Source organism: Columba livia, chromosome 30, assembly GCF_036013475.1.
Source record: "Columba livia isolate bColLiv1 breed racing homer chromosome 30, bColLiv1.pat.W.v2, whole genome shotgun sequence".
Classification (NCBI taxonomy): Eukaryota; Metazoa; Chordata; class Aves; order Columbiformes; family Columbidae; genus Columba; species Columba livia.
Window position 1 is genome coordinate 441645 of NC_088631.1, and position 23341 is coordinate 464985.

Genomic DNA, 23341 nt, shown 5'->3' on the forward strand with positions numbered 1-23341 from the left:
GCCCCCCCAAACCTCCATCCCAAGGGACCCCAGGGCAGGAGAGGGGACCCGCTGGGGCCCCCCCAAACCTCCATTGCAAGGGACCCCAGGACAGGAGAGCAGAACAGGGGGTGCCCCCCCAAACCTCCATCCCAGGGGACCCCAGGACAGGAGAGGGGACCGGGGGGGATCCCCTCACTGTTCCCCCCAAACCTCCATCCCTGGTGACCCCAGGACAGGAGGGGGGACCCGGTGGGGACCCCAAAACCTTCATCCCCAGCCACCCTGGGGAGGGGACCCAGAGCAGGAGAGGGAACCTGGGGGGCTCCCTAGTCCCCCCCCCAAAACCTTCATCCCCAGAGACCCCACAGAGGGGACCCTGAACAGAAGAGGGGACCCGGAGTTGTCCCCCTAAACCTCCATCCCCAGGATCCCTGGAGGGGGGACCCGGCGCTGCCCACCTAATCCCCCCCCCCAAACGTCCCTCCCCAGGGACACAGCGAGGGGACCCGGGGCCGCCCCACCCGTGGGACCGTCCGTCCCGCTGCGTCCCCCGCGCATCCCCGGGGCCGGGCTGCGGGTACCGGGGGGACACGGGTACCGGGGAGGGGACACGGATACCAAGGAGGGGACACGGGTACCGGGGAGGGGGATGTGGGTACCGGGAGGAGGGACACGTGTACCGGGAGGGGGTCACGGATACCGGGGAGGGGGATGCGGGTAGCGGGGGTGACACGGGTAGCGGGGGTGACACGGGTACCAGGGAGGGGACACGGGTACCGGGGAGGGGACACGGGTACCGGGGAGGGGGACACGGATACCGGGAAGGGGACACGGATACCGGGGGGGCGACACGGATACCGGGAAGGGGACACGGGTACCGGGGGGACACAGATACCGGGAGGGGGACTCGGGTACCGGGAAGGGGACACGGGTAGCGGGGGGCGGACACGGGTAGCGGGGGGGGACACACACGCTTGGCCGCCCCCTCCCTCCCTCCCTCCCTCCCGGTCCATCCCGGTTCGCTTCCTCCCAGCCCGGCCCGGTTCCCCCCGGCTCCTCCAGCCTCCCGTACCGGGCGCGCCGCCCCCTGCACCGGGGCCGGTGCGGCGGCTGCAGCCGGTGCCGCGCGGGGCCCGCTCGGGGCGGGGGCGCGAGAAAGGCGGCGGCGGCGGCGGCGGCGGCGGCGGCTGCGGGGCCCGGCCGGGGGATGCGGCTGCGGCGGCGCTGAGCGGCTCCGGGAGCGGCTCCGGGAGCGGCGGGGGGAGCGGCCCCGGCCCGCTGAGGCTCCTCCGGCAGCGCCCCCGGTGAGGCGGCTCCGGCGGGGTCGGTGCCTGCAGGATGCGCTTCCTCCCCGGCCTCCTCCTCCTCCTCTCCGCCGGCTCCCCCGCGATGCAGGTGAGGGCGGGCGGGGGGACACGGCGGGCCGGGGGGGGGCCGGGCGCTGCCCGCAGCTCCCCCGGGGATGCCCGTTTGGCAGCGGGGCCGGTGGGGATGCCGGGACCCGCCATGGGTGTGTCCCCGCGATGGGGACACCGGGGGACACCGGGCACCCCGAGGCGCCCGCTGGGGGACGCTGGGGGGGTTTGCGGGTGGCGCTGGGTGCAAGGTGGGCGCTGGGTGAAGCCCCGGGGTCCCGATGCCCTCCTGGGGTGCCTGTGGCGGGGACAGTGGAATGTCCCCTGCGGTGCCACCTGGGTGGGGACAGTGGAATGTCCCCTCCCTTGACACCCCTGGGGGGGCCCGGACTGCACCCTGGACGCTGGGGCACCCGCCCCATCCCAGCGATGGGGACACATGGGTGACAGGTGGCTCTGGTGGGACCAACACGTGGCCACCGAGGGTGAAGGGTTTGTCCCGATGTCACACAATGGCCTGGATCTGTCCCATGTCACCCGGGTCACACCACACACCCCCGGGCTGTCCCCAACACCCGCGTGGACACGGGGTGCCAGCTGTCCCCACCCTGGGGACACCGCGGGGTTGTGGGTGCATCCAGCCCAGCCAGGGGGGAACAGGCACCCATGGGTGCACCCCAAGTGGGCTTGGGGCCCTCTGCGCTGGGCTGAGCTGCCGGGGGGGACAGGGGGTGACATGGGTGCCCTGAGAGCTGCCACCGCAGCAGCACCGGCCTCCTCCTCGTCACCCAGAGCCAGCTGTGCTCCAGCTGTGCCCGGCGCTGGCAGCTGCGCGGGTGCCACAGGGTTGTGCGCCGTGTCCCAGTGAATCCGCCACCACCTCCCGGTGACACCGCGGGTGACGCCGTCCCAGCGCCCGCGTGCCGGGGCAGCGGTGGCAGGGTGAGGAGGTGCCAAGGGGCAAGAGTGCGAGGACGGAGCTCCGTGTCCCCGTGTCCCCTCCAGACCCCGGGGCTGCCTCCATCCTCCCAACCCCCTCGGCTGGTCTGGGGACCCACCATGGGGACGTGGATGGTTTGGGGACAGAGCTGGTTTGGTGACTCACTATAGGGACACAGCTGGTTTGGGGGACTCGCCATGGGGACACGGCTGGTTTGGGGACCCACTATGGGGACAAGGCTGGTCTGGGGAATCGCTGTCGAGACACGGCTGGTCTGGGGACTTGCCATGGGGACACAGCTGGATTAGGGACTCGCTATGGGGACAGGACTGGTCTGGTGACTCCCCATGGGGACACGGCTGGTTTGGTGACTCACCATGAGGACACAGCTGCTTTGGGGACTCCCCATGGGGACACAGCTGGCTTGGGGACTCACTATGGGGACACAGCTGTTTTGGGGACTTGCCATGGGGACACAGCTGGCTTGGGGACTCACTATGGGGACAGGGCTGGTCTGGTGACTCCCCATGGGGACAAGGCTGGTTTGGGGACCCGCTATGGGGACACAGATGGTTTGGGAACTCATCATGGGGACAGAGCTGGTTTGGGGACTCCCCATGGGGACACAGCTGTTCTGGGGACCCACTATGGGGACACGGCTGGTCTGGGGACCCGCTATGGGGACAGGGCTGGTTTGGTGACTCCCCATGGGGACAGGGCTGGTTTGTGGACTCCCCATGGGGACATAGCTGTTCTGGGGACCCACTATGGGGACACGGCTGGTCTGGGGACCCGCTCTGGGGACACGGCTGGTTTGGGGACTCCCCATGGGGACACAGCTGGTTTGGGGACACCCTGGGTGTCCCTGTCCCCCCCCGGAGCCCCACAGGTCTCCCCTGCTCGTGTCCCCAAGCCCCAGGTGACGGGGCTGCTGTGGGACCCCGGTCCTGTGGGTGCCACCCACCCGGGGGCTCATCCGGGGGGTGACGGGATGTGGGTGCTGGATGGGGCCTGGGGAGCCCCGGGGGGGGTCTCGTTGTTCCCCCTTTCCCCCCTAAACGGCTGCTCTGCTCTGTGTCCCCATGGGTGTCCCCATGGGTGTCCCCGTGGGTGCCCTGTGGGTGTCCCCATGGGACACAGGGCTTGTAGCAGTAGGGACATGGGGGAGGGGGGGGTTGGAAGCCCCACCCTATGGCTTTGGGGTCACCCCCCCCAAAAATGGGTCCTTAAGTGGCAACTGCACTGTTGGGGGGCAGAGCGTGGGGACCCCACCTTGGGTGGTGGCTGCACCCAGCGTGGATCCCCCCGTGGGGCCCGATCCCCAATCGGGGGGTCCCTGGGTACTTAAGGGGGGGGGTCTCAGATGTGAGCCCCCCCGCTTCGGTCCCTCCTGGGTGTCCACACCCACCAGGGCCTTGTCCCTGGGGACACGGGGACAATTGTCCCTGCGGGTGCCCTCCCCGAGCCGGTGTCAGGAGTCCCCCCCAAAACCCGCGTGGGGAGGGGGCTGTTTGGGCGGGTGGGGGGGAAGGGGTGTTCCCCGTGGTCCCCCGTGTGCTGTGCGTGGGTGTCCCCACGCGGTGGCGCTGTGGGACTGCGACACGCGGGACGGCGACACGAACGGGGGGAGGACGCTCCAAACCTCGGGGGTCCTGGGGGGGGGCGCGGGAGGGGGGGACACCCACAGGCAGAGGGTTTGGGGGACCCCGGGGGACCCATGGGGAGGGTCCCCGCGGCTGTGGGGGCTGAGGATGGAGAGGAGGATTTGGGGGGTCTGGGGGGACCTTGGGGGTCTCAGGGGTGCTTGGGGGGGGGCTCCTGCCCCCCCAAGCCGGGGCTGTCTGGGGGTCCCCCGGGGAACCCCGGCCCGGTCCGTACGGGGCCGGTCCAAAGGGAGCTGGGTGGGATCATCCCGAACCGGGATCTGCTGGGACCCCCCGAACCGGGACCACCCCGAACTGGAAGCCGGTGGAATCACCCTGAGCTGGACCCATCCCGAACCGGGACGGACCGAACCGGGACCACCCCAAACCGGGATCTCCCTGAACTGGGATCATCTCGATCCGGGACCATCCCAAACCGAGACTGGGTGGGACCACCCTGAACCGGGACCATCCCGAACCGGGACCAGCTGGGACCCCCGAACTGGGATCATCCCGAACCGAGACTGGGTGGGACCACCCTGAACCGGGATCATCCCGAACTGGGATCACCCCGTACCGGGACCAGCTGGGATTCCCGAACCGGGACCGTCCCGAACCGGGACCAGCTGGAACCCCCGAAACGAGACCATCCCGAACCGGGACCACCCCGAACCGGGACCAGCTGAGACTCCCCGAACCGGGATCATCCCGAACCGGGACGAGCTGAGACTCCCCGAACCGGGACCATCCCGAAGCGGCATCAGCTGGAACGCCCGAACCGGGACCAGCTGAGACTCCCCGAACCGAGATCAGCCCGAACCGGGACCAGCTGAGACTCCCCGAACCGGGATCATTCCGAACCGGGACCACCCCGAAGCGGGACCAGCTGAGACCCCCCGAACCGGGATCATCCCGAACCGGGACCACCCCGAACCGGCTGGTCCACCCCACCCCATCCCACTCCCGCCCCCTCCCGGGGCTCCATCCCAAGCCGTTCCGAGCAGACCCGCCCCAAAGCGGGGCCGTACCGGGCTGGCCGGGGGCCAGCGGCGCCGACGTCACTCCGGAGCGGCGCCGGCCCCGTTAAAAGGGCGAGCGCGGCGCGGGGGCTCCGCAGGCGGCGCGGCCGGTGCGCGGTTCGCCCCGGTGGGCACCGGGCGGCGGGCGGGGAGGCAGCGGCGGCGGGGGGGGCGGGAGGGGGGGCTGTGATGGGCATGCGGCGGCGACGGCGACATGACGGTGCCGCTGCTGAAGATCGGGGCCGTGCTGAGCACCATGGCCATGGTCACCAACTGGATGTCCCAGACGCTGCCGTCGCTCGTGGGGCTCAACGGCACCGCCGTGTCCCGGGCCGGCACCTCCGAGAAGATCGTGAGTCGGCCCGGTACTGCGGGTACCGGTGTTGGGGGGGGGGGGGGGGCGGGAAGAGGGGTTGCGGGGTTGTGGGGGGGGGATGCGCGGAGCTGCGCCACTGAAACCGGCACCGGCGGGCGGGGTGACCCCGGGATGTCGCACACCGGGACCCCCCCCTCGCTTCCCCACTGCGCCTTCCCCCGGGCACCCCCCCCATCCTCCTTCCTGCGCTTTCCCCAGGATACAGGACCCCCCCACTTTGCTGGGGATTCCCCCGGCGTGGGGACCCCCCCCTGCATTCTGAGGCCAGGGCGCAGGGATCCCCTTCCCAGCGCCCCCCCCCCAAGCAGGGTGCACCAGGGACCCCCCCAACGCGGTGGTGTCAGGGGGATGAGTCGCCCAATAGAGGAGACCCCCCCCCAGGGGGGTCAGGAGCCCCCCATCTTTCCCCTGGTACATCTGAGCTGGGTAGTTCCCAGGGGCTGGGGGGGGGACTGGACCAAGTGGTGTTGGCTCTGGGGGGGGCTCCTGAATAGGAACGATGGGTGACCCCCCCGCCCCAAGGCAGGGACACCCCAAATTTGCCCTGGGGGTCTCCAGACTGGTGTCACCCATGGGAGAGCGGGGGTGGATGTGGGGTGTGAAACCAATTGGGACCTGGGGGGGGGGCAGGTTTTGGGGGGCTGGGCTGAGCTCTGGGTGATGCTGCAGGGGCTGGGGTGGGGGTGGTGGGGCCTGGTTGGCACCCAGTGGGGGACACCGGGGTCCTTTGTGGTGAGAACCCCCCACCCCACGGTAGCCAGAGCTACCGGGGCTCCCCATTTTGGGGGGGGGGGGGGGGTCACTGTGGGGAATGCTGCCCATGGGGGTGCTTGTGCCAATCGCGGTTATGGGGGGGGTGTGATGCAGTTTGGGGGTGTTGAAGGAAGACGCTGGCACAGCCCATCTGGACCCCCCTACTCCCAGCAGTGACCCCCCAGAGTCATTGGGGGGGTCACCAAGCTGCTCCCCGCCCCCCCGGCTCTACCAAACCATGAGGCTCTTTCCCCGCAGCCTTCAATGCAGCGGGATCCCGGGGATCCCTCGGGATCGTTTTGGGGGGTCGATTCCCAAGCGACCCTCTGCAGAGGATGAGCGCGGTGGCCTTCGCCATCATCCCCACCAAACAGGCAATCATGTTGCAGGGCAATTAGCGGCGCTCGGGGTAACGCGGGCGCCGCTCTCCGATAATTGCCTAATCATTAATCACTCTTCGGCGTTGGGTGTAAAACCATTAATCACCGGGCAGCAGCGCGGCCGACGCGGCTGGAACGGGCACAGCCGCCCACGGGGCTGATCTCCCACCTGGGTTTAGCAAAGCGGGGCTTTTCCCTGCTGAGATGAGCCGAGCTTACCCAAAACTGGTTCTATCCTCCAGGCTTTGGCTGGCAGGGCCTTTTGCTGTTGTTTTGGGGGTCCCGAAGCCCCTTCCTAGAAAACAGCGGTTCCGTTTCTGCCCGGACACCCAGAGCTGGGCTTACCCAGGCCTGGCCTGGCTGGTCCCATCTGCTTGGCCCCCTGGGACCCCTGGCTTTTGGGGACCCCCGCTTTTGGGAACACCCACTTTTGGGGACCCCGGAGCAATCAGCAGCTCCCACCTTCCCATGGAGGAACAAGGTGATGGGGAGCAAGCGGAGCATCTGCAGCGGCTCCATCATGAGGGGGTAGAGACACCGAGGGGCTCTTGCATCCCCCCCATACTGATTTGGGGTGCACCCCATTCGTGCTGCCCCCGCGCCCCCCTCCACGGCGCTTTGCTGAGCCAAGGGGCTGAGCGGGGACTCTTGGGGACCCCGTGGGAGGGTGGGGGTGCTTCACAGCCCCCCCTCCAGGTCCCGGCTCCTGGGGTGTCAGCAATTTCTCCTCTCCGGCTCCGGCATCTTGCCCAGGGAGCTCTAATTAATAACCCAGCGACAGATTGCACAGCCTGCGTTTAACCTCATCAGAGCGCCGGCGGGCGCCGAGCCGCAGCCGCCAGGGCTGCCCCGCACCCCCAGCCATCCCCTCCATCCTGGGGGGGTGTTATATCTGCATGGCGGGGGGGCTGGATGCAGGACAGCATCCCCCCGGGGGGCTGGCTCTGGCCTATGGATGCTCACCTGCATCCCGGGCTGGACCGCGGGGTCTCGGCGCCGTTTGGCTCCGAGCGCCGCCCGCATCCTGCCCGCCACAGGCAGCTGCCTGCTGTTAATTATTCATTAGCCCTCTATCAAGTATTTATGGCGCGGCCAGACGGGTCCCGGCGAAGGCGAAACGGCTCCTTGATGACTGCGGATGCTCTGCCCGCCTTGGCTTTAATTTCAGTAGGCGGTTGTGTTTTGGGGGGAGAAATGAAGGTTTTGGTGCCCAGGATGATTCCGGGAGCATGGGGGTGGGAGGTTGTGCCGTGGGGACCCCGGTTGTGCCACGCACTGCCCTTCCCAATATGTATTGCCGATAATTGCTCATTAATTTAATCCACCTGCCATAGCGAGCGGCCGGCGCCTTCCTAAGGGTTTGTTGCCCCCCGATGTGACTCGTCACCGGGGTCGGCTCCGTCTCCGCTGGAATAAACCCTCTATTTAGCCCCCCCGGCGATAACGCAGCAATTTACCCACTTAAAGGCGAGTTTTACGCCGCCGGTTAATTTATTTTGGAGGCTGGAGAACGGTGTTTGGTCCAATAAATCCCTTCCGATGGGAAACACGACGTTAAAACCACCGCGTGTAAAGCAAAGCGTCGTCCCCGGCTTGTTATGGGGAGCGGGTCATTTATCTTCGCCCGGCTCGGCACAGAAGGCGCTCGGAGAGCGACGAGCGTGCTCTTGATTTCCATAATTAATAATTATGAATTACCCATGAAATGCTAAATGGCCCAGCGCAAAAACGCCGCGTTACGGCGCGAATAAATCACCCAAGGGGAGGGAGAGGGGGGTGTTTCTTTATATCTCTGCGTGGTTTTTAGGAGCCGGGTGAAATGGGGGGAGAGGGAGCGTGCGGTGGGCACCCCCAACTTGGGGTGCAGGGGGGTGTGCTGGTATTTCCCCAAAGGGACCCAAAATTCAAGGGGAAGAAGGAATTAGCAATTTGTACTTGTATGAAATGGTGTTGTGGAGCAAGTTCCTGTCTCGTTAATTCAATTAGGGGGAAATAATGGGCTGGGTTTGTGGGAGGAAGAGGAGGGACATGGTGCTGGCTGGTGGGAGATGATGAGGAGCCATGGGGATGATGGAGAGCGGTGGGAGATGATGGAGAGCGGTGGGAGATGATGGAGAGCGGTGGGAGATGATGGAGAGCGGTGGGAGATGATGAGGAGCCATGGGGATGATGGAGAGCGGTGGGAGATGATGAGGAGCGGTGGGAGATGATGGGGAGCGGTGGGAGATGATGGGGAGCGGTGGGAGATGATGGAGAGCGGTGGGAGATGATGAGGAGCCATGGGGATGATGGGGAGCGGTGGGAGATGATGGGGAGCGGTGGGAGATGATGGGGAGCGGTGGGAGATGATGGAGAGCGGTGGGAGATGATGGAGAGCGGTGGGAGATGATGGAGAGCGGTGGGAGATGATGAGGAGCCATGGGGATGATGGAGAGCGGTGGGAGATGATGAGGAGCCATGGGGATGATGGAGAGCGGTGGAAGATGACGATGGGGAGTGGTGGGAGACGATGGAGAGTGGTGGGAGACGACGAGGAGCCGTGGGGATGATGGAGAGCAGCGTAAGATGATGAAGAGCATTTCCTCCCCATTCCCTCCCATCCCACCGTCGTTTTGCGGCCAGCACGGGGCTTGCGGGAAGCTGAAATCGCCGTATTCTGGAGCAGATGCGCTTTGCCGGCACCGAGCGGGGATGGTGACGGTGCTGTGGCACTTCAGGAAGGGTTTGGGGTGCTCACCCTGATGCCGGAACCCCATCCCCTTGCTGGCTTGTCCCCACACGGGTGACAAGGCTGCTCCGGTGTCTCACCAAGGCGGCGCCAGCCCTGTGGGTTTTGGGGAGCCCGGGTGGGCGTGGGGAGCCCGGTGTGGGCTCCAGCACCCTTGGGGGGCTCTGACACCCCGTTATCTCTCCCGCAGACCCTTTTCCAGAGCCCCGACGAGGGCTGGCAGGTTTACACCTCAGCGCAAGCGCCCGACGGCAAATGCCTCTGCACGGCCGTCATCCCCGTGCAGGGCACCTGCTCCCGCGACCTGCGCAGCCACCAGCTCCGCCAGCTCATGGAGAAGGTGAGCGGTTAATCAGCTGTTAATTGGCATCACCAACCCGCTAACGAGGCTGTTAATTGGTGGACACACAGCCTTGCCTGTCGTCCCAAACCCAGGGTTCTTCGCTGTGTGCGATCCGGTTGAATCTGAGCGCACAGAGACGAGGTGTTGTTTATTACTAATTACTATTGTTTCTTGTTAATTCCTGATTGGGTGTTTTGCAAGTCGCTCTGTCTTTGGTAGAGGAGCAGACTGACCTAAAACCAAGAGGATTCTGCCAACAGGATTCATTCCTTTAAGTGGTAACGACTACAATTCCCACCTTTGGGACTGAATGTATGCACATATATATATATGTATATATCTCCCATCTTTTCTAAGCTATTCGAGTGACTGCAACACAACCACCACATGTTACGGTGTAACATATGAATAGAACAGTTACCAACACAATAATTACAATCGGTTTCTTAACCCACATCTGAATCAGGAATCCAGGACACCGATCGCATCCAAAACACATTGAGATCCATACGAGGTTTTGTATTCCATAGGACGTTCCCAAATCTCCTCCAGCTCACTCGTGATCCTTTCGGGCCGATCAACAGATTCCACGCACCTTCCCCTCCCCTCATTTAGTCCCCCCCGCCCTGTTTTCACACGTCCGCACCGCAAACCCCATTAAACTTTCATTATACCGTGCCGCAAAGCCGCCTCTCGAGCAGCTCCCTCCCGATGCGGCGGCACCGTAAATACCGGCGCTCATAAATAAATAACCGTTTGAGGCGCACGGCCACGTTCGCACCATTTGGAAGCCTGGAAATATAATAACTTTGCCGGCTGCGGCAGATGGAATTAAAGAATGAACGCTCATAGAAATGTGCGCTCGGGTGGGTTAAGAAAGCAAATAGGAGCTGAAGAAGGATGAGTAAACCACGTTATTTTATATGTTAAAGATGCGGGGGGAAGAGTTTTATCACAAGCGTTTAGATAAATGCCGGCGCGGTGGAGATGGAAGATGCCCGTCCTGCGTTTCCGTGTCCCCACCTTCCCCATCCCCTTCCTACCTCCACACCCCAAATTCTCGGTGCTGTAGAGGGTTTGTTAATTAGCCCAAGGGGTAATTAACCCCCCGTCCCGCCCCGCAGGTGCAGAACATCTCGCAGTCCATGGAGGTGCTGGACCTGCGGACGTACCGGGACCTGCAGTACGTGCGCAACACCGAGTCGCTGATGAAGGGCTTGGACTCGCGGCTCAAGGTGGCCGCTGAGAGCCAGCGGAGCCTCAACGCCAAGAGCTTCCAGGTGAGCCCGCGCGGCCCCCCCGACGAGGTGCTTGCACCCCCCCGGACCTGCTGGCACGGTGGGGACGGGCACGTGGTGACATGGGTGGGCATCCTGGGAAGGGTCCTGCTTTGGGTGGGCCGGGGGCTGAGCATCCCTGCGGTGTCCCCTGGGATGAGCATCACTGTGGTGTCCCTGCGGTGTCCCCAGGGTTGACCTGCATCCCTGCAGCGTCCCCAGGGTCAAGCATCCTTGCAGTGGTCCAGGGAACGAGTGTCCCTGTGGTGTCCCCAGGGCTGAGAGTCCCTGCGGTGTCCCCAGGGTTGAGCATCCTTGCAGTGGTCCAGGGGCCGAGCGTCCCTGCGGTGTCCCCAGGGTCGAGCATCCCTGTGGTGTCCCTAGAGTTGAGCATCCTTGCAGTGGTCCAGGGGCCAAGGGTCCCTGTGGTGTCCCCAGGACTGAGCATCCCTGCGGTGTCCCCAGGGTTGACACTGCAACCCTGCGGTGTCCCCAGGGTCGAGCATCCCTACAGTGGTCCAGGGTCGAGCATCCCCGTGGTGTCCCCAGGGTTGACACTGCATCCCTGCAGTGTCCCCAGGGTCGAGCATCCCTGTGGTGTCCCTAGAGCTGAGCATCCTTGCAGTGGTCCAGGGGCCGAGTGTCCCTGCGGTGCCCCCAGGGTCGAGCATCCCTGCGGTGTCCCCAGGGTTGACACTGCATCCCTGTGGTGTCCCCAGGGTCGAGCATCCCTGTGGTGTCCCTAGAGCTGAGCATCCTTGCAGTGGTCCAGGGGCCGAGTGTCCCTGTGGTGTCCCCAAGGCCGAGCATCCCTGTGGGCCCTGAGTGTGGAGAGTGGGTGCGGTGCAGGAGAAGGTGCTCAGACAAGACAACCCATCCCCAGGGCCACATTCTGCCACCTCCCTGGGTGCTGCGGGCTCGGGGGGATGGAGGGGGAGCCGTGGCAGTGATAGAACAGCAGAGATGGCCAATTCCCAGCCCATCTGGCTGCGAATCGACACCTCTAATTAAACAAAACACAGCTCTTCCCCGGCAAAGCCACGATTCCCACCTGACGGGCGCCGTGTGCCGATCGATGGAGCCTGCGAGGCGATGCTGCGGCGGCCCCGCACCCCCCAGCAATCCCATCGCCTGCCCCCCCGCTGGGGCACCGGTTTATTTTGGGAAGCTCGGAGCTTGGTCCTGACAGCTAAAGAGCGTTTGTGTCTCGGGAGCCGCTGGTTCTTGGCGCTGGAGGATGCTCGGGTGGACGCTGACAGCTGTGGAGATGAGGCATTGATTAAACAGCGGATGTCTGGGCTGGTTTAAGCACAGCAGGAGGTGCTGAGCCCCGCGGCTGGGGGGGCACGGGAATGCTGGCCCAAAATCCAGCCCAAAATTAAAGGTGATGAGGGAGGGAAGGCGCCATGTTCCCGTGAAAACCCACGGGGCCGTGGGACGGTGGATTTAGAGCATCCTTGAGCAAAGGAGACTTGGCGGAGCTGCTCACAGCCAGGACCAGCCTCCTAGGCCAAGCTTAACCTCTTAACCTCCTCCTTGCGCTCGGATAAGCGGGGATTCTGCACCCCCGGCGCGCAGCTCTGCCTGTTGCTCTCATTGCTGCATCGCTCCGTGCACAGACCCCGCTGGGGCCGGATCCTGCTCGGTTCCCCTCGGCGACAGCGCCGGTGATCGATCACCCGCACGCTCGCAAGCTGCGAAGCCTTGTAATTGCTATTAATTACCAACCCAGGGAATAGGGCTTGTCCCTGGTGTGTTAACGAGGCTGCGGTCGGGGCTGGAAAGCTCCTGGTTACCCCCGGAGAGATGGACAGACGGACAGAAGCAGCACCAGCCTCCAGGATGGGGCTTTGTTTAAGCCAGGGGGGTGTGTTTGGTTGGTTTTCTTTCCTCTTGCACCCCTTAAACAGGAGCTGAAGGACAAGATGACGGAGCTGCTGCCCCTGCTGCCCGTCCTGGATCAGTACAAGGCGGACACGCGGCTGATCGTGCACCTGAAGGAGGAGGTGCGGAACCTGTCCGGGAGCCTGCTGGCCATCCAGGAGGAGATGGGCGCCTACGACTACGAGGAGCTGCAGCAGCGGGTGCTGATGCTGGAGGCTCGGCTGCACGCCTGCATGCAGAAACTGGGTATGGTTCCCCCCCCCCATGCAAAAACGGTCCCTGCGTCCTGTGCGAAAACTGGGTACGATCCCCCTCCTGTGCAAAAATGGTATGATCCCCCTCCTGTGCAAAACCTGGGTACGGTCCCTGTCCTGTGCAAAACCTGGGTACGATTTCCCCCTCCTGTGCAAAAATGGTACGATCCCCCCAGCCTGTGCAAAAAGTGGGTATGATCCCCCTCCTGTACAAAAACTGGGTACAATCCCCCCTCCTGTGCAAAACCTGGGTATGATCCTGGGTACGGTCCCCCCTCCTGTGCAAAAATGGTATGATCCCCTTCCAGTGCAAAAAGGGGGTATGGTCCCCCTCATGTACAAAACTGAGTATGATCCCCCCATCCTGTGCAGAAACTGGGTACGGTCCCCCTCTTGTGCAAAAATGGTATGATCCCCCCCATGCAAAACTGGGTATGACCCCCCAATCCTGTGCAAAACCTGGGTATGATTTCCCCCTCCTGTGCAAAAATGGTATGATCCCCCCCATGCAAAACTGGGTACGATCCCCCCTCCTGTGCAAAAAGTGGGTACGATCCCCCTCCTGTGCAAAAAGTGGGTCCGGCGGTGTCTCTTCTTTCAGCACCCCCATCCCGCTGCCCTGTCCCTTGTCCCCGTTGGCTCCCGGGGGGTCCCTGTTGGGTGTGAGATGCTCGCCGGGCAGTGTCGCGGTCCTGGGTGCCCCCACCCCCCCAATTCCAAGCTCTTTCTCTCCCCCCGCAGGCTGCGGGAAGCTGACGGGCGTCAGCAACCCCATCACCATCCGAGCGTCGGGCTCGCGCTTCGGGTCGTGGATGACGGACACGATGACGCCCAGCGCCGACAGCCGGGTGAGCGACACAGCCCCGCGGGGACGCTGGGGACAGCACCTTCCGACACACTCCCTGGGGTGCACGCACCTCGGTGCACACTCTCTGGGGTGCATCCTGCACGTGCACGCTCACCAGGGTGCCTGCACCCCTGTGCATGCTTACCAGGGTGCCTGCACCCCTGTGCATGCTTACCAGGGTGCCTGCACCCCTGTGCACGGTCACCAGGTTGTTTGCACCCTTGTGCGTGTTCACTGGGGTGCTTGCACCCTTGTGCATGGTCACCAGGTTGTTTGCACCCTTGTGCATGTTCACTGGGGTGCTTGCACCCTTGTGCATGCTTGCCGGGGTTCTTGCACCCCTGTGCATGGTCACCAGGTTGTTTGCACCCTTGTGCATGTTCACCGGGGTGCTTGCACCCTTGTGCATGCTTGCTGGGGTTCTTGCACCCCTGTGCATGGTCACCAGGTTGTTTGCACCCTTGTGCACACTCGCCGGGGCTCTTGCACTCCTGTGCATGGTCACCAGGGCTCTTGCACCCTTGTGCATGCTTACCAGGGTGCTTGCACCCCTGTGCATGGTCACCAGGTTGTTTGCACCCTTGTGCACGCTCGCCGGGGTGCCCGCACCCTTGTGCACGCTCGCCAGGGTCCTTGCACCCTTGTGCACGCTCGCCAGGGTCCTTGCACCCTTGTGCACGCTTGCCGGGGTGCCCGCACCCCTATGCATGGTCACCAGGTTGTTTGCACCCTTGTGCGTGTTCACTGGGGTGCTTGCACCCTTGTGCATGCTTGCCGGGGCTCTTGCACCCCTGTGCATGGTCACCAGGGCTCTTGCACCCTTGTGCACGCTCGCCAGGGTTCGTGCACCCTTGTGCACGCTTGCCAGGGTGCCCGCACCCTTGTGCACGCTTACCAGGGTGCCTGCACCCCTGTGCACAGTCACCAGGTTGTTTGTACCCTTGTGCACCCCTGTGCACGCTCACTGGGGTTCTTGCAGCCCTGTGCACGCTCACCGGGGTTCTTGCACCCCTGTGCACACTCGCCGGGGTGCCCACACCCTTGTGCATGGTCACCAGGGTTCTTGCACCCTTCTGCATGTTTACCAGGGTGCCTGCACCCCTGTACATGGTCACCAGGCTCTTGCACCCTTGTGCATGCTCACTGGGGTGCCTGCGCCCTTGTGCACGCTTGCTGGGGTGCTTGCACCCTTGTGCATGCTTATCAGGGTGCCTGCACCCCTGTGCACGGTCACCAGGTTGTTTGCACCCTTGTGCACGCTCGCCGGGGTGTCCGCACCCTCATTAAAAATTAGCCAAGAATTGATCTCAGAAAGAGCAGAAAACGTGGTTAAAGGGGGAAGCCAGGAAAACGTTGCATCCCGGAGTGTGAAGGGCTGCATGTGCAGGGGGGGAGCCCATCTCGCTGGGGGTGGGCACCCCGTTTGGGCCGGGCCCCCCTAACCCGAGCCCGCCGCAGGTGTGGTACATGGACGGCTACTACAAGGGCCGGCGCGTCTTGGAGTTTCGGACCTTGAACGACTTCGTGACGGGGCAGAACTTCGTGCAGCACCTCCTGCCGCATCCCTGGGCCGGCACCGGCCACGTGGTCTTCAACGGGTCCCTCTACTACAACAAATACCAGAGCAACATCGCCGTCAAGTACCACTTCCGCTCCCGCAGCGTCCTGGTGCAGCGCAGCCTCGCCGGCGCCGGCTACAACAACACCTTCCCCTATTCCTGGGGTGGCTTCTCCGACATCGACTTCATGGTGGATGAGAGCGGCTTGTGGGCCGTCTACACCACCAACCAGAACGCCGGCAACATCGTGGTGAGCCGGGTGGACCCCCAGACGCTGGAGGTGCTGCGGAGCTGGGACACGGGGTACCCCAAACGCAGCGCCGGCGAGTCCTTCATGATCTGCGGCACGCTCTACGTCACCAATTCCCACCTCGCCGGCGCCAAGATCTATTTCGCCTACTACACAAACACTTCCAGCTACGAGTACACGGATATTCCCTTCCACAACCAGTATTCCCACATATCCATGCTGGACTACAACCCGCGGGAGAGGGTGCTGTACACCTGGAACAACGGCCACCAGGTCATCTACAACGTCACGCTGTTCCACGTCATAAAGACGTCGGGGGAGCTGTGACCGCTCGCTCTCCCCGGCTCTTATTTTTCTACACTTCAGCCTTATAGCCGTTCTCGAGGGGACGGAGCCTTCCTCCTCCTCCTCTTCCTCCTCTTTGATTTGTATTTTATTCATTTATTTGGTTCATGGCGCATGGATCTTCCGCCTTCATTTGAGCTGAACTCAGTTCTTTTAAATTGTCTGATTTCTTTTCCAATTTACAGCTTTATTTTGATGGCAAATAAAAAACGGTCTCGTCGGTCGATGGGGCTCGTGCTGCTGCTTTTCTTTCCCTGATTTTTTTTATGTTTTAAAGGGTTATTTCTATTTGGTGCTTGGCGCCCCGGTCCCCCCTCCCTTCCCCGCATCCTGTATTCTCCAGATGTGCGCCGGCAGCCAGAGTCGTTGTTTATGGGCATGTTTAATGCATGCGGGTGCGGCGCTGGGGAAATTACAGCCAGGAGGAAGGGAAGGGAAGGGAAATCATAGCGAAGCTGCGGCAAGGGGGGGAGCAGCCCCTGCACCCCAAAACTGAGCACCCATGGGGCAGCGGGGAGGGGGTGAAGCCCCCAGAGGTCACCTCAATGTTGCTGGGTCCCCATAGTCCTGGGGACTTTTGGGCAGGGAAAAGGGGGGGCTGGTGCGGCCCTGGAGCCCCAAATTGGGGCTGGGAGTGCTGGGGCACGTCGAGGCTCCTCCAAAGGAGGGAGGAACACGGGATAATTCCCACTAATCCCATCAGCCATGTGTGTGCGAGATGAGCAGGTTTGGGGGCTGCTCCCATTCTCCACGGCTCTTCCCAATCCCATTCCCATTCTGATTTCCATTCCCATCCATACCCCCATCCCTCCCGTTCCTTTCCCGTTCCCATCCTCATCCCTATTCTCATCCCATTCCCATCCCTGTTCTCATCCCAATCCCATTCCCATTCCATTTCCAACCGTATTCCCATTACCATTCCAATTCCCATCCTCACCCCTATTCTCATCCCAATCCCATTCCCATCCCTATTCTTATCTCAATCCCATTCCCATCCACATCCCCATTCCCATCCACACCCCCATCCTCATCCCTATTCCCATCCCATTTCCATCCATATTCCCATCGCTACTCCCTTCTCATCCCCCTTCCCATCCCTGTTCTCATCCCAATCCCATTCCCATCCCATTCCCATCCATATTCCAATCCCCATTTCCATCCTGATTCCCATTCCTATTCTCATCCCAATCCCATTCCCATCCATATTCCCATCCCAATTCCCATTCCTATTGTCATCCCAATCCCATTCCCATCCATTTCCATCCATATTCCCATCCCAATTCCCATTCCTATTGTCATCCCAATCTCATTCCCATCCATATCCCCATCCCAATGTCCCATCCCCATCCCATTCCCATCCCTTTCTCATCTCAATCCCATCCCCATCCCATTCCCATCCATATCCCCATCCCCATCCCTCTCATCTCAATCCCATCCCCATCCCATTCCCATCCATATCCTCATCCCCATTCCCATTCCCATCCCAATGTCCCATCCCCATCCATATCCCCATCCCTTTCTCATCTCAATCCCATCCCATCCCATTCGCATCCCATCCATATCCCCATCCCCATCCCTTTCTCATCTCAATCCCATCCCCATCCCTTTCTCATCTCAATCCCATCCCCATCCCATCCCCATTCCCATCCCCATCCCTTTCTCATCTCAATCCCATCCCCATCCCATCCCATCCTCATTCCCATCCCCATCCCTTTCTCATCTCAATCCCATCCCCATCCCATCCCCATTCCCATCCCCATCCCTTTCTCATCTCAATCCCATCCCCATCCCATCCCATCCTCATTCCCATCCCCATCCCTTTCTCATCTCAATCCCATCCCCATCCCATCCCCATTCCCATCCCCATCCCTTTCTCATCTCAATCCCATCCCCATTCCCATCCCATCCCCATTCCCATCCCATCCCCATTCCCATCCCATCCCCATTCCCATCTCAATCCCATTCCCATCCCCATCCCCATCCCATTCCCATCCCATCTCAGTGTCCCCCACGGGACCGGCCACCACCGCAGGTCTCTGGACCTCGGTCCCCTCGCCATCTCCCCAAATGCCACCGCAGCGCTGCCAAAGACTGATGGGGCTGAGCCTCCGGCGCACGGGGACAAGGACGATGCCACCCCGTGTCACACCAGAACCTCGGTCCCCTTCCCTGCATCCCTTGGGTGCCATTAGAGGGGGGACTGGAGCCCCGTCCCCCCCAGTGCTGCAGTGCAGCTGCTTCTCGAGTCACATTCAGTCGGTACCTACGGCACCAAAAAACCCTTTAAAACCCCCCAAAACATTATTTCCTTTGTGCCGCTATTTATTCGGCTACAAAATAAAGGTGTGGGGGGGGTGCAAAACATAACCCAGAGCACTAAATACCCTGAAATGTGGAGAAACTCTGCTGGCAAGCAGCCCCGGCTCCTGCAGGCTGGGTTTTTCCAGCTGCTTGGCATTCCGGAGGAGAAGTGGCGTGAATTGGTTATTCAGCTGGGGATGAGTTCGGGGCGGGGGGGGGGGGGGCTGCGGCGCCTTAAATAAAGGGGTTTCCACACTATTTCAGCTGTTTTCCCCATAGAAAGGGGTACGGTGGATGCCGGGACCCCCCACCCATCCCTCGCTCTTGTTAATAATTGGCTTCGTCATTAAAGCGTCAGCAAATCCCCCCCCCCGGGATCAACGCTCGTCAGGCGGAGTCGTCGCCCCCCGCCGGACCCCCCTCCCCACGCACAGCTCAATAATTGAGGGTTTATCGATGGCCGGCGGCGCTAAAATAGGATGGAAAAGGGAAATAAAGGGTTTTAAGGCCTCGGTTGCACCCCCCCGGTGGGTTTATTACGGGGGTGGGTTACGGCCAATTATCCTCAGCGGGGTTAATTAATGGGTTGGGGGATCCCCTGCTGCCAAATTGATGGGTTGGGGGGGATACGGAGGGTCCTCCCTGCGCTGGGTTGCTGGAAATGTACAGAAAGAGCTGGAAACCTCATACAGAATATACATATATTAGTGATAATAGGCAGAAATCTCAGCTAGAATACACATATATTAGTGATAATAGGCAGAAACCTCATATAGAATATACATATATTAGTGATAATAGGCAGAAACCTCAGCTAGAATATACAGTATATCTCTAATATCTATAATATGTTTTCTATAATATGAAGAAATCTTCTCTATAATATCTCTATAGTATCTATAATCTATAATTTAGCATAATCTATTATTCTATGATATCTATAATTTCTCTATATCTACATATTATCTATAATATCACAGAATATTAATATAATATCTAGAAATCTTGCCTATAATATGCATATTAGCTATAATACACAAAAATCCTATCTATAATATACATATTATCTATATGTATAGAAGTCTTATCTATAACGTATAGAAGTATTATCTATAAGATATAATAATATAGTACTAATATATATTATCTATAGTATATAGAAAGCTTAGTGATAATATACACATATTATCTATGATATATAGGACCCTTACCTATAATCCACACAGCTATAATATCTATAGGTAATCTATAGGGGGGTGTTATACACCTTATAACTGACCATACACCAAAAAGTAATGAAATCCAGACTATTGGGGACCCCAAATCTCCTATGACCCCCCAATCCCACTTTAATATTTAATGTGAGACTGGAAATAAATCAAAGAGTTTTAATTTTAATTTTAATTTATGTAAAAAACCCGCCCCCCTACCCCCTTCCAATGGGGAAAACCAATTCCCCCTTATCTTTAATTAATTAGCCGGTGCTAATGAAAGCATCGCATCGCCGTGCCGAGGCGGGATTGCAGCGGCGATAGCTGGAAATTAAGCCGCTAAATAATAGATGCTCGCTGTTAATGAACTAATTTCAAATGGAGATTCAAATGGAGACCCGTTCTGGCAAAGAAAAGTGATTTAAGCGAGGCTTACTTAGGTCTCCGGCATGTTTTAATGGCCTGGGTTGCTACTTTGCTTTTATTTCTTCCAGTGGTGGAAGCACGGGGAGAAAAATGAGGGAAAAGAAATAAAACATAAATATACAGGTGGATATAAGAAGATAAATGGGGTCTAATTGTGTAATGGGGTCTAATTTGTCTTTGGAAGGTGAGGGAATCGCTGGTGGTTTATGGAGCGTCGGTAAATCACGGCACCGGATTAAACTGTCGGGATAACGCACGCCGGGGGGGGATGTGGTGGGGGTGGTGTCCACCAAGCACCGTCCTCCCTGAACCATCGATTATCCTCCCATAACCACCTTGAACCATGAATTATCCTCCCATAACCACCTTGAACCATTGGTTATCCTCCAATAACCGCCTCGAGCCATTGGTTATCCTCCAATAACCGCCTTGAGCCGTTGGTTATCCTCCAATAACGGCCTCGAGCCATCAATTGTCCTCCAATAATGACCTCAACCATGAATTATCCTCCAATAACCACCTCAGACCATTGATTATGCTCCAATAACCACCTCAAACCACTGATTATGCTCCAATAACCACCTCGATCCACTGACTATCCTCCAAACACCACCTTGAACCATGAATTATTCCCCAATACCCACCTCAAGCCATCGATTATTCTCCAATACCCACCTCAAGCCATCGGTTATTCTCCAATACCCACCTTGAGCCATCGATTAACTCACGGCGTAATTTCCTCACCTTCTCTCTTCCGCTTTTCTCCTTTGTCCTCTTCTCATTTCCTCTTATTTTCTCCTATTTTCTTCTCCTCCTCATATCTTCTTCTATTTTCTCTCCTCCTCTTCTCCATTTCTATCATCATCATCATCATCATCATCAATCTCCTACTTCCTCCATCCCAGTAGATCCTACTACCCTGCTGACCAGCCCAGCTCCACCCAGCCCAGGTGGGGCAGGACAAGCCTAAATTAGGATGAGCCTAAATTAGGATGAGCCTATATTAGGAGCTCTGTCAGCAGCAGCTGCCCCTGTTAGGGCTCAGATCTTCCTCCTTTTCTTCCTCTTTCTCCTCCTCGAAGATGCACCCATGCGACAGCAGTTCTCGCCCCTTCAAGCAGAGGAAAAGCCTCGGTGTGTTACTGGGATTAGGGGAGCGGGGGACACTGGGACGGGGCTTTGCTTACTGGGATGAGGCTTTACTTACTGGTCCTTCTCTTCTGCAGCCACCAGGATGCACGAGGTGACCGAGATCCGCATCAAATACCCCAACAAGATCCCGGTAAGGGCTGCGAGGCTCTTTGCTAAAATCTTCTTGGGGTCCCCCTGCCAGAGGGGTCCCGAACCCCCCCAGTTTCACCCCACAGTGTCTTCTTGGCCTCGCAGGTGGTTGTGGAGCGCTACCAGAAGGAGAAGACCTTGCCCCCCTTGAGCAGGACCAAGTTCCTGGTGGCCCAGGACCTGCCGCTGTCCCAGTTTGCCGTCACCCTGCGGTAAGGGGTTAATGACACGGGGTGGTCACGGTGTAGTTTGGGGTAAGGGGGGGTCTGCAGAGCTGGACCAGCACAAAAACCCAGCCTGGTGCTGTGAAACAACTTGGCTTGGAAGCTGCTTTAGGCTTTTGCTTCGCTGGGCCAAGTGTTTAGGCTTAGCCTAATGCAATTAGTCTTTGCAATTAGCCAAGAGTGTTTGCTTGCCAATGTATGTGGAGCCTGATGGCGGAATTCCTGCAGCCTCCTTGGGATCAAAGGCAACAATTAACGCTTTTCCTAGAGCCTGCAGCACAGGTGAGTCGCTAATTAGGGCTTGGTGATTAGCAGCCATGCAAATGAGCAGCACTGTTGCCGCTGCCTTGAAACCTTTGGGCTCTGCTTGAAATCTCTCCCAAGAACCAACATCTAGGACGAGGGGAAATGTCACAGGGGAGGTTGAGGGTGGAAATTTGGGGTGATTTCTCCCCAAAAGGGTTGTTGGGTGTTGGAACAGGTTGCCCAGGGTAGTAGTGGAGTCGCCATCACTTGAGGGGTTTAAAAAGGGTTCAGATGAGGTTCTCAGGGATATGGGTTAGTGCTGGAGTTGGGTTGTGGTTGGGTTTGATGATCCTGAGGGGCTTTTCCACCCAAAATGGCGCCAAGATCACCTCAGAGCTCAAAATGGTGCCACCAGAATCACATCAGGGATTGAAATAGCACCAGAATCACCTCAAAACACAAAATGGAAGCCCTAAGGGCACAAGATCACCTCAAAACACCAAGTAGTGGCCCCAGGGGTGCCTGAATCACCTCAGGGCTCAAAATGGCGCCAAAATCACCTCAGGGTCAAAATGGTGGCACCAGGGGCACCAAGATCATCTCAAAACATGAAATGGCACTAAAATCACCTCAAAACACGAAGTAGTGGCCCCAGGGGCACCAGGATTCCCTCAGGGCTCAAAATGGCGCCCAAATCACCTCAGGGCTCAAAATGGTGGTCCCAGGGACACCAGAGTCACCTCAGGGCTCAAAATGGCGCCCAAATCACCTCAGGGCTCAACTGGCGGCCTCAGGGGTGTTGGGGTCACCTCACGCCATTAAAACCCTTGAGGAGCTGGAACGGGTTGAGAGGAGGGAACGGAGCTGGGAAGGGGCTGGAGAAGGAGGGTGAGGGTGGAAATTGGGGGTGGTTTCTTCCCCAAAGGGCTGTGGGGCGTTGAACAGGCTGCCCAGGGCAGTGCTGGAGTTGCCATCACTGGAGGGTGAACAGAGGAGCTTCTTGGGGCCATTTTAGTGCCGGGGGTGGGTTGCGGTTGGACTTGATTTTGAGGGTCTTTACCACTCGCCCTGGGCAGGACGCGGCTCTGTTTGGCCTCCTCCCAGACCTTCTACCTGCTGGTGAACAACAAAGGGCTGCCCAACATGGCCGTGACCATGCAGGAGCTGTATCAGGACAACAAGGACGAGGACGGCTTTCTCTACCTGACTTATGCCTCCCAGGAGATGTTCGGCGCCTCTTCCTCCTGCCAACCGGCGGCCGCTTGACCGCGAAACCCACCGTGTCCTCATGGCCGCTCGTCCCCGGGCTCAGACACAGGTGAGGCTGGGCATGGATCTCACTAAACTCGGCTTAAAACATACAGCACAACCTCATCTTCCCCATGGCTGCAGTTTGACGGGCTCAGCTTTGTAACGGCCTGAAAAACTCCGCTCGACGCCTCCTTAATCTTGTGGCTTCAGTCACAAATTATCCTCCCAAGACAGCAGAAGATGGTGCTGGTTTATTCTGAGCCACGGGGAGGTTATTTTTCTCTAAATGGCTTTACAGCCTGTCTTCCTCGCCTAGAAAACTTAGGCTCCTTCTAAAAGCCTCTCCTAACAGGATCAGGGATGGCGAATTTCATGGTTTGTGTAGGTTTTTGTTAAGCTGCGTGTCTGTTCTTGCTGCCGCTCCGGCCTCCGTGTTCTTGAGATGCGGAATAAAGAATGAATCTGA

General features: G+C 59.7%; 2 protein-coding genes across 3 annotated transcripts; both read left to right on the plus strand.

The window, feature by feature from the left end:
• Positions 1–1125: 1125 nt before the first annotated feature.
• On the plus strand, positions 1126–16161 carry OLFM2 (olfactomedin 2). 2 transcript variants are annotated; one of them, XM_065043876.1, is made up of 6 exons: positions 1126–1377; positions 9367–9516; positions 10644–10799; positions 12707–12926; positions 13676–13782; positions 15240–16161. In XM_065043876.1, exons 1-6 carry the CDS (start codon positions 1321–1323, stop codon positions 15915–15917), a joined length of 1368 nt encoding a protein of 455 aa, XP_064899948.1. In that variant the 5' UTR covers positions 1126–1320; the 3' UTR covers positions 15918–16161. The 2 variants fall into 2 exon arrangements, with proteins under 2 accessions (XP_064899948.1, XP_064899947.1); XM_065043875.1 differs by lacking the exon at positions 1126–1377 and adding an exon at positions 5097–5291.
• A 4672-nt stretch (positions 16162–20833) lies between these two features.
• On the plus strand, positions 20834–23341 carry LOC102089893 (microtubule-associated proteins 1A/1B light chain 3C). Its single transcript, XM_005512596.3, has 4 exons — positions 20834–21007; positions 21100–21155; positions 21260–21366; positions 22701–23341. Exons 1-4 carry the CDS (start codon positions 20956–20958, stop codon positions 22888–22890), a joined length of 405 nt encoding a protein of 134 aa, XP_005512653.1. The 5' UTR covers positions 20834–20955; the 3' UTR covers positions 22891–23341.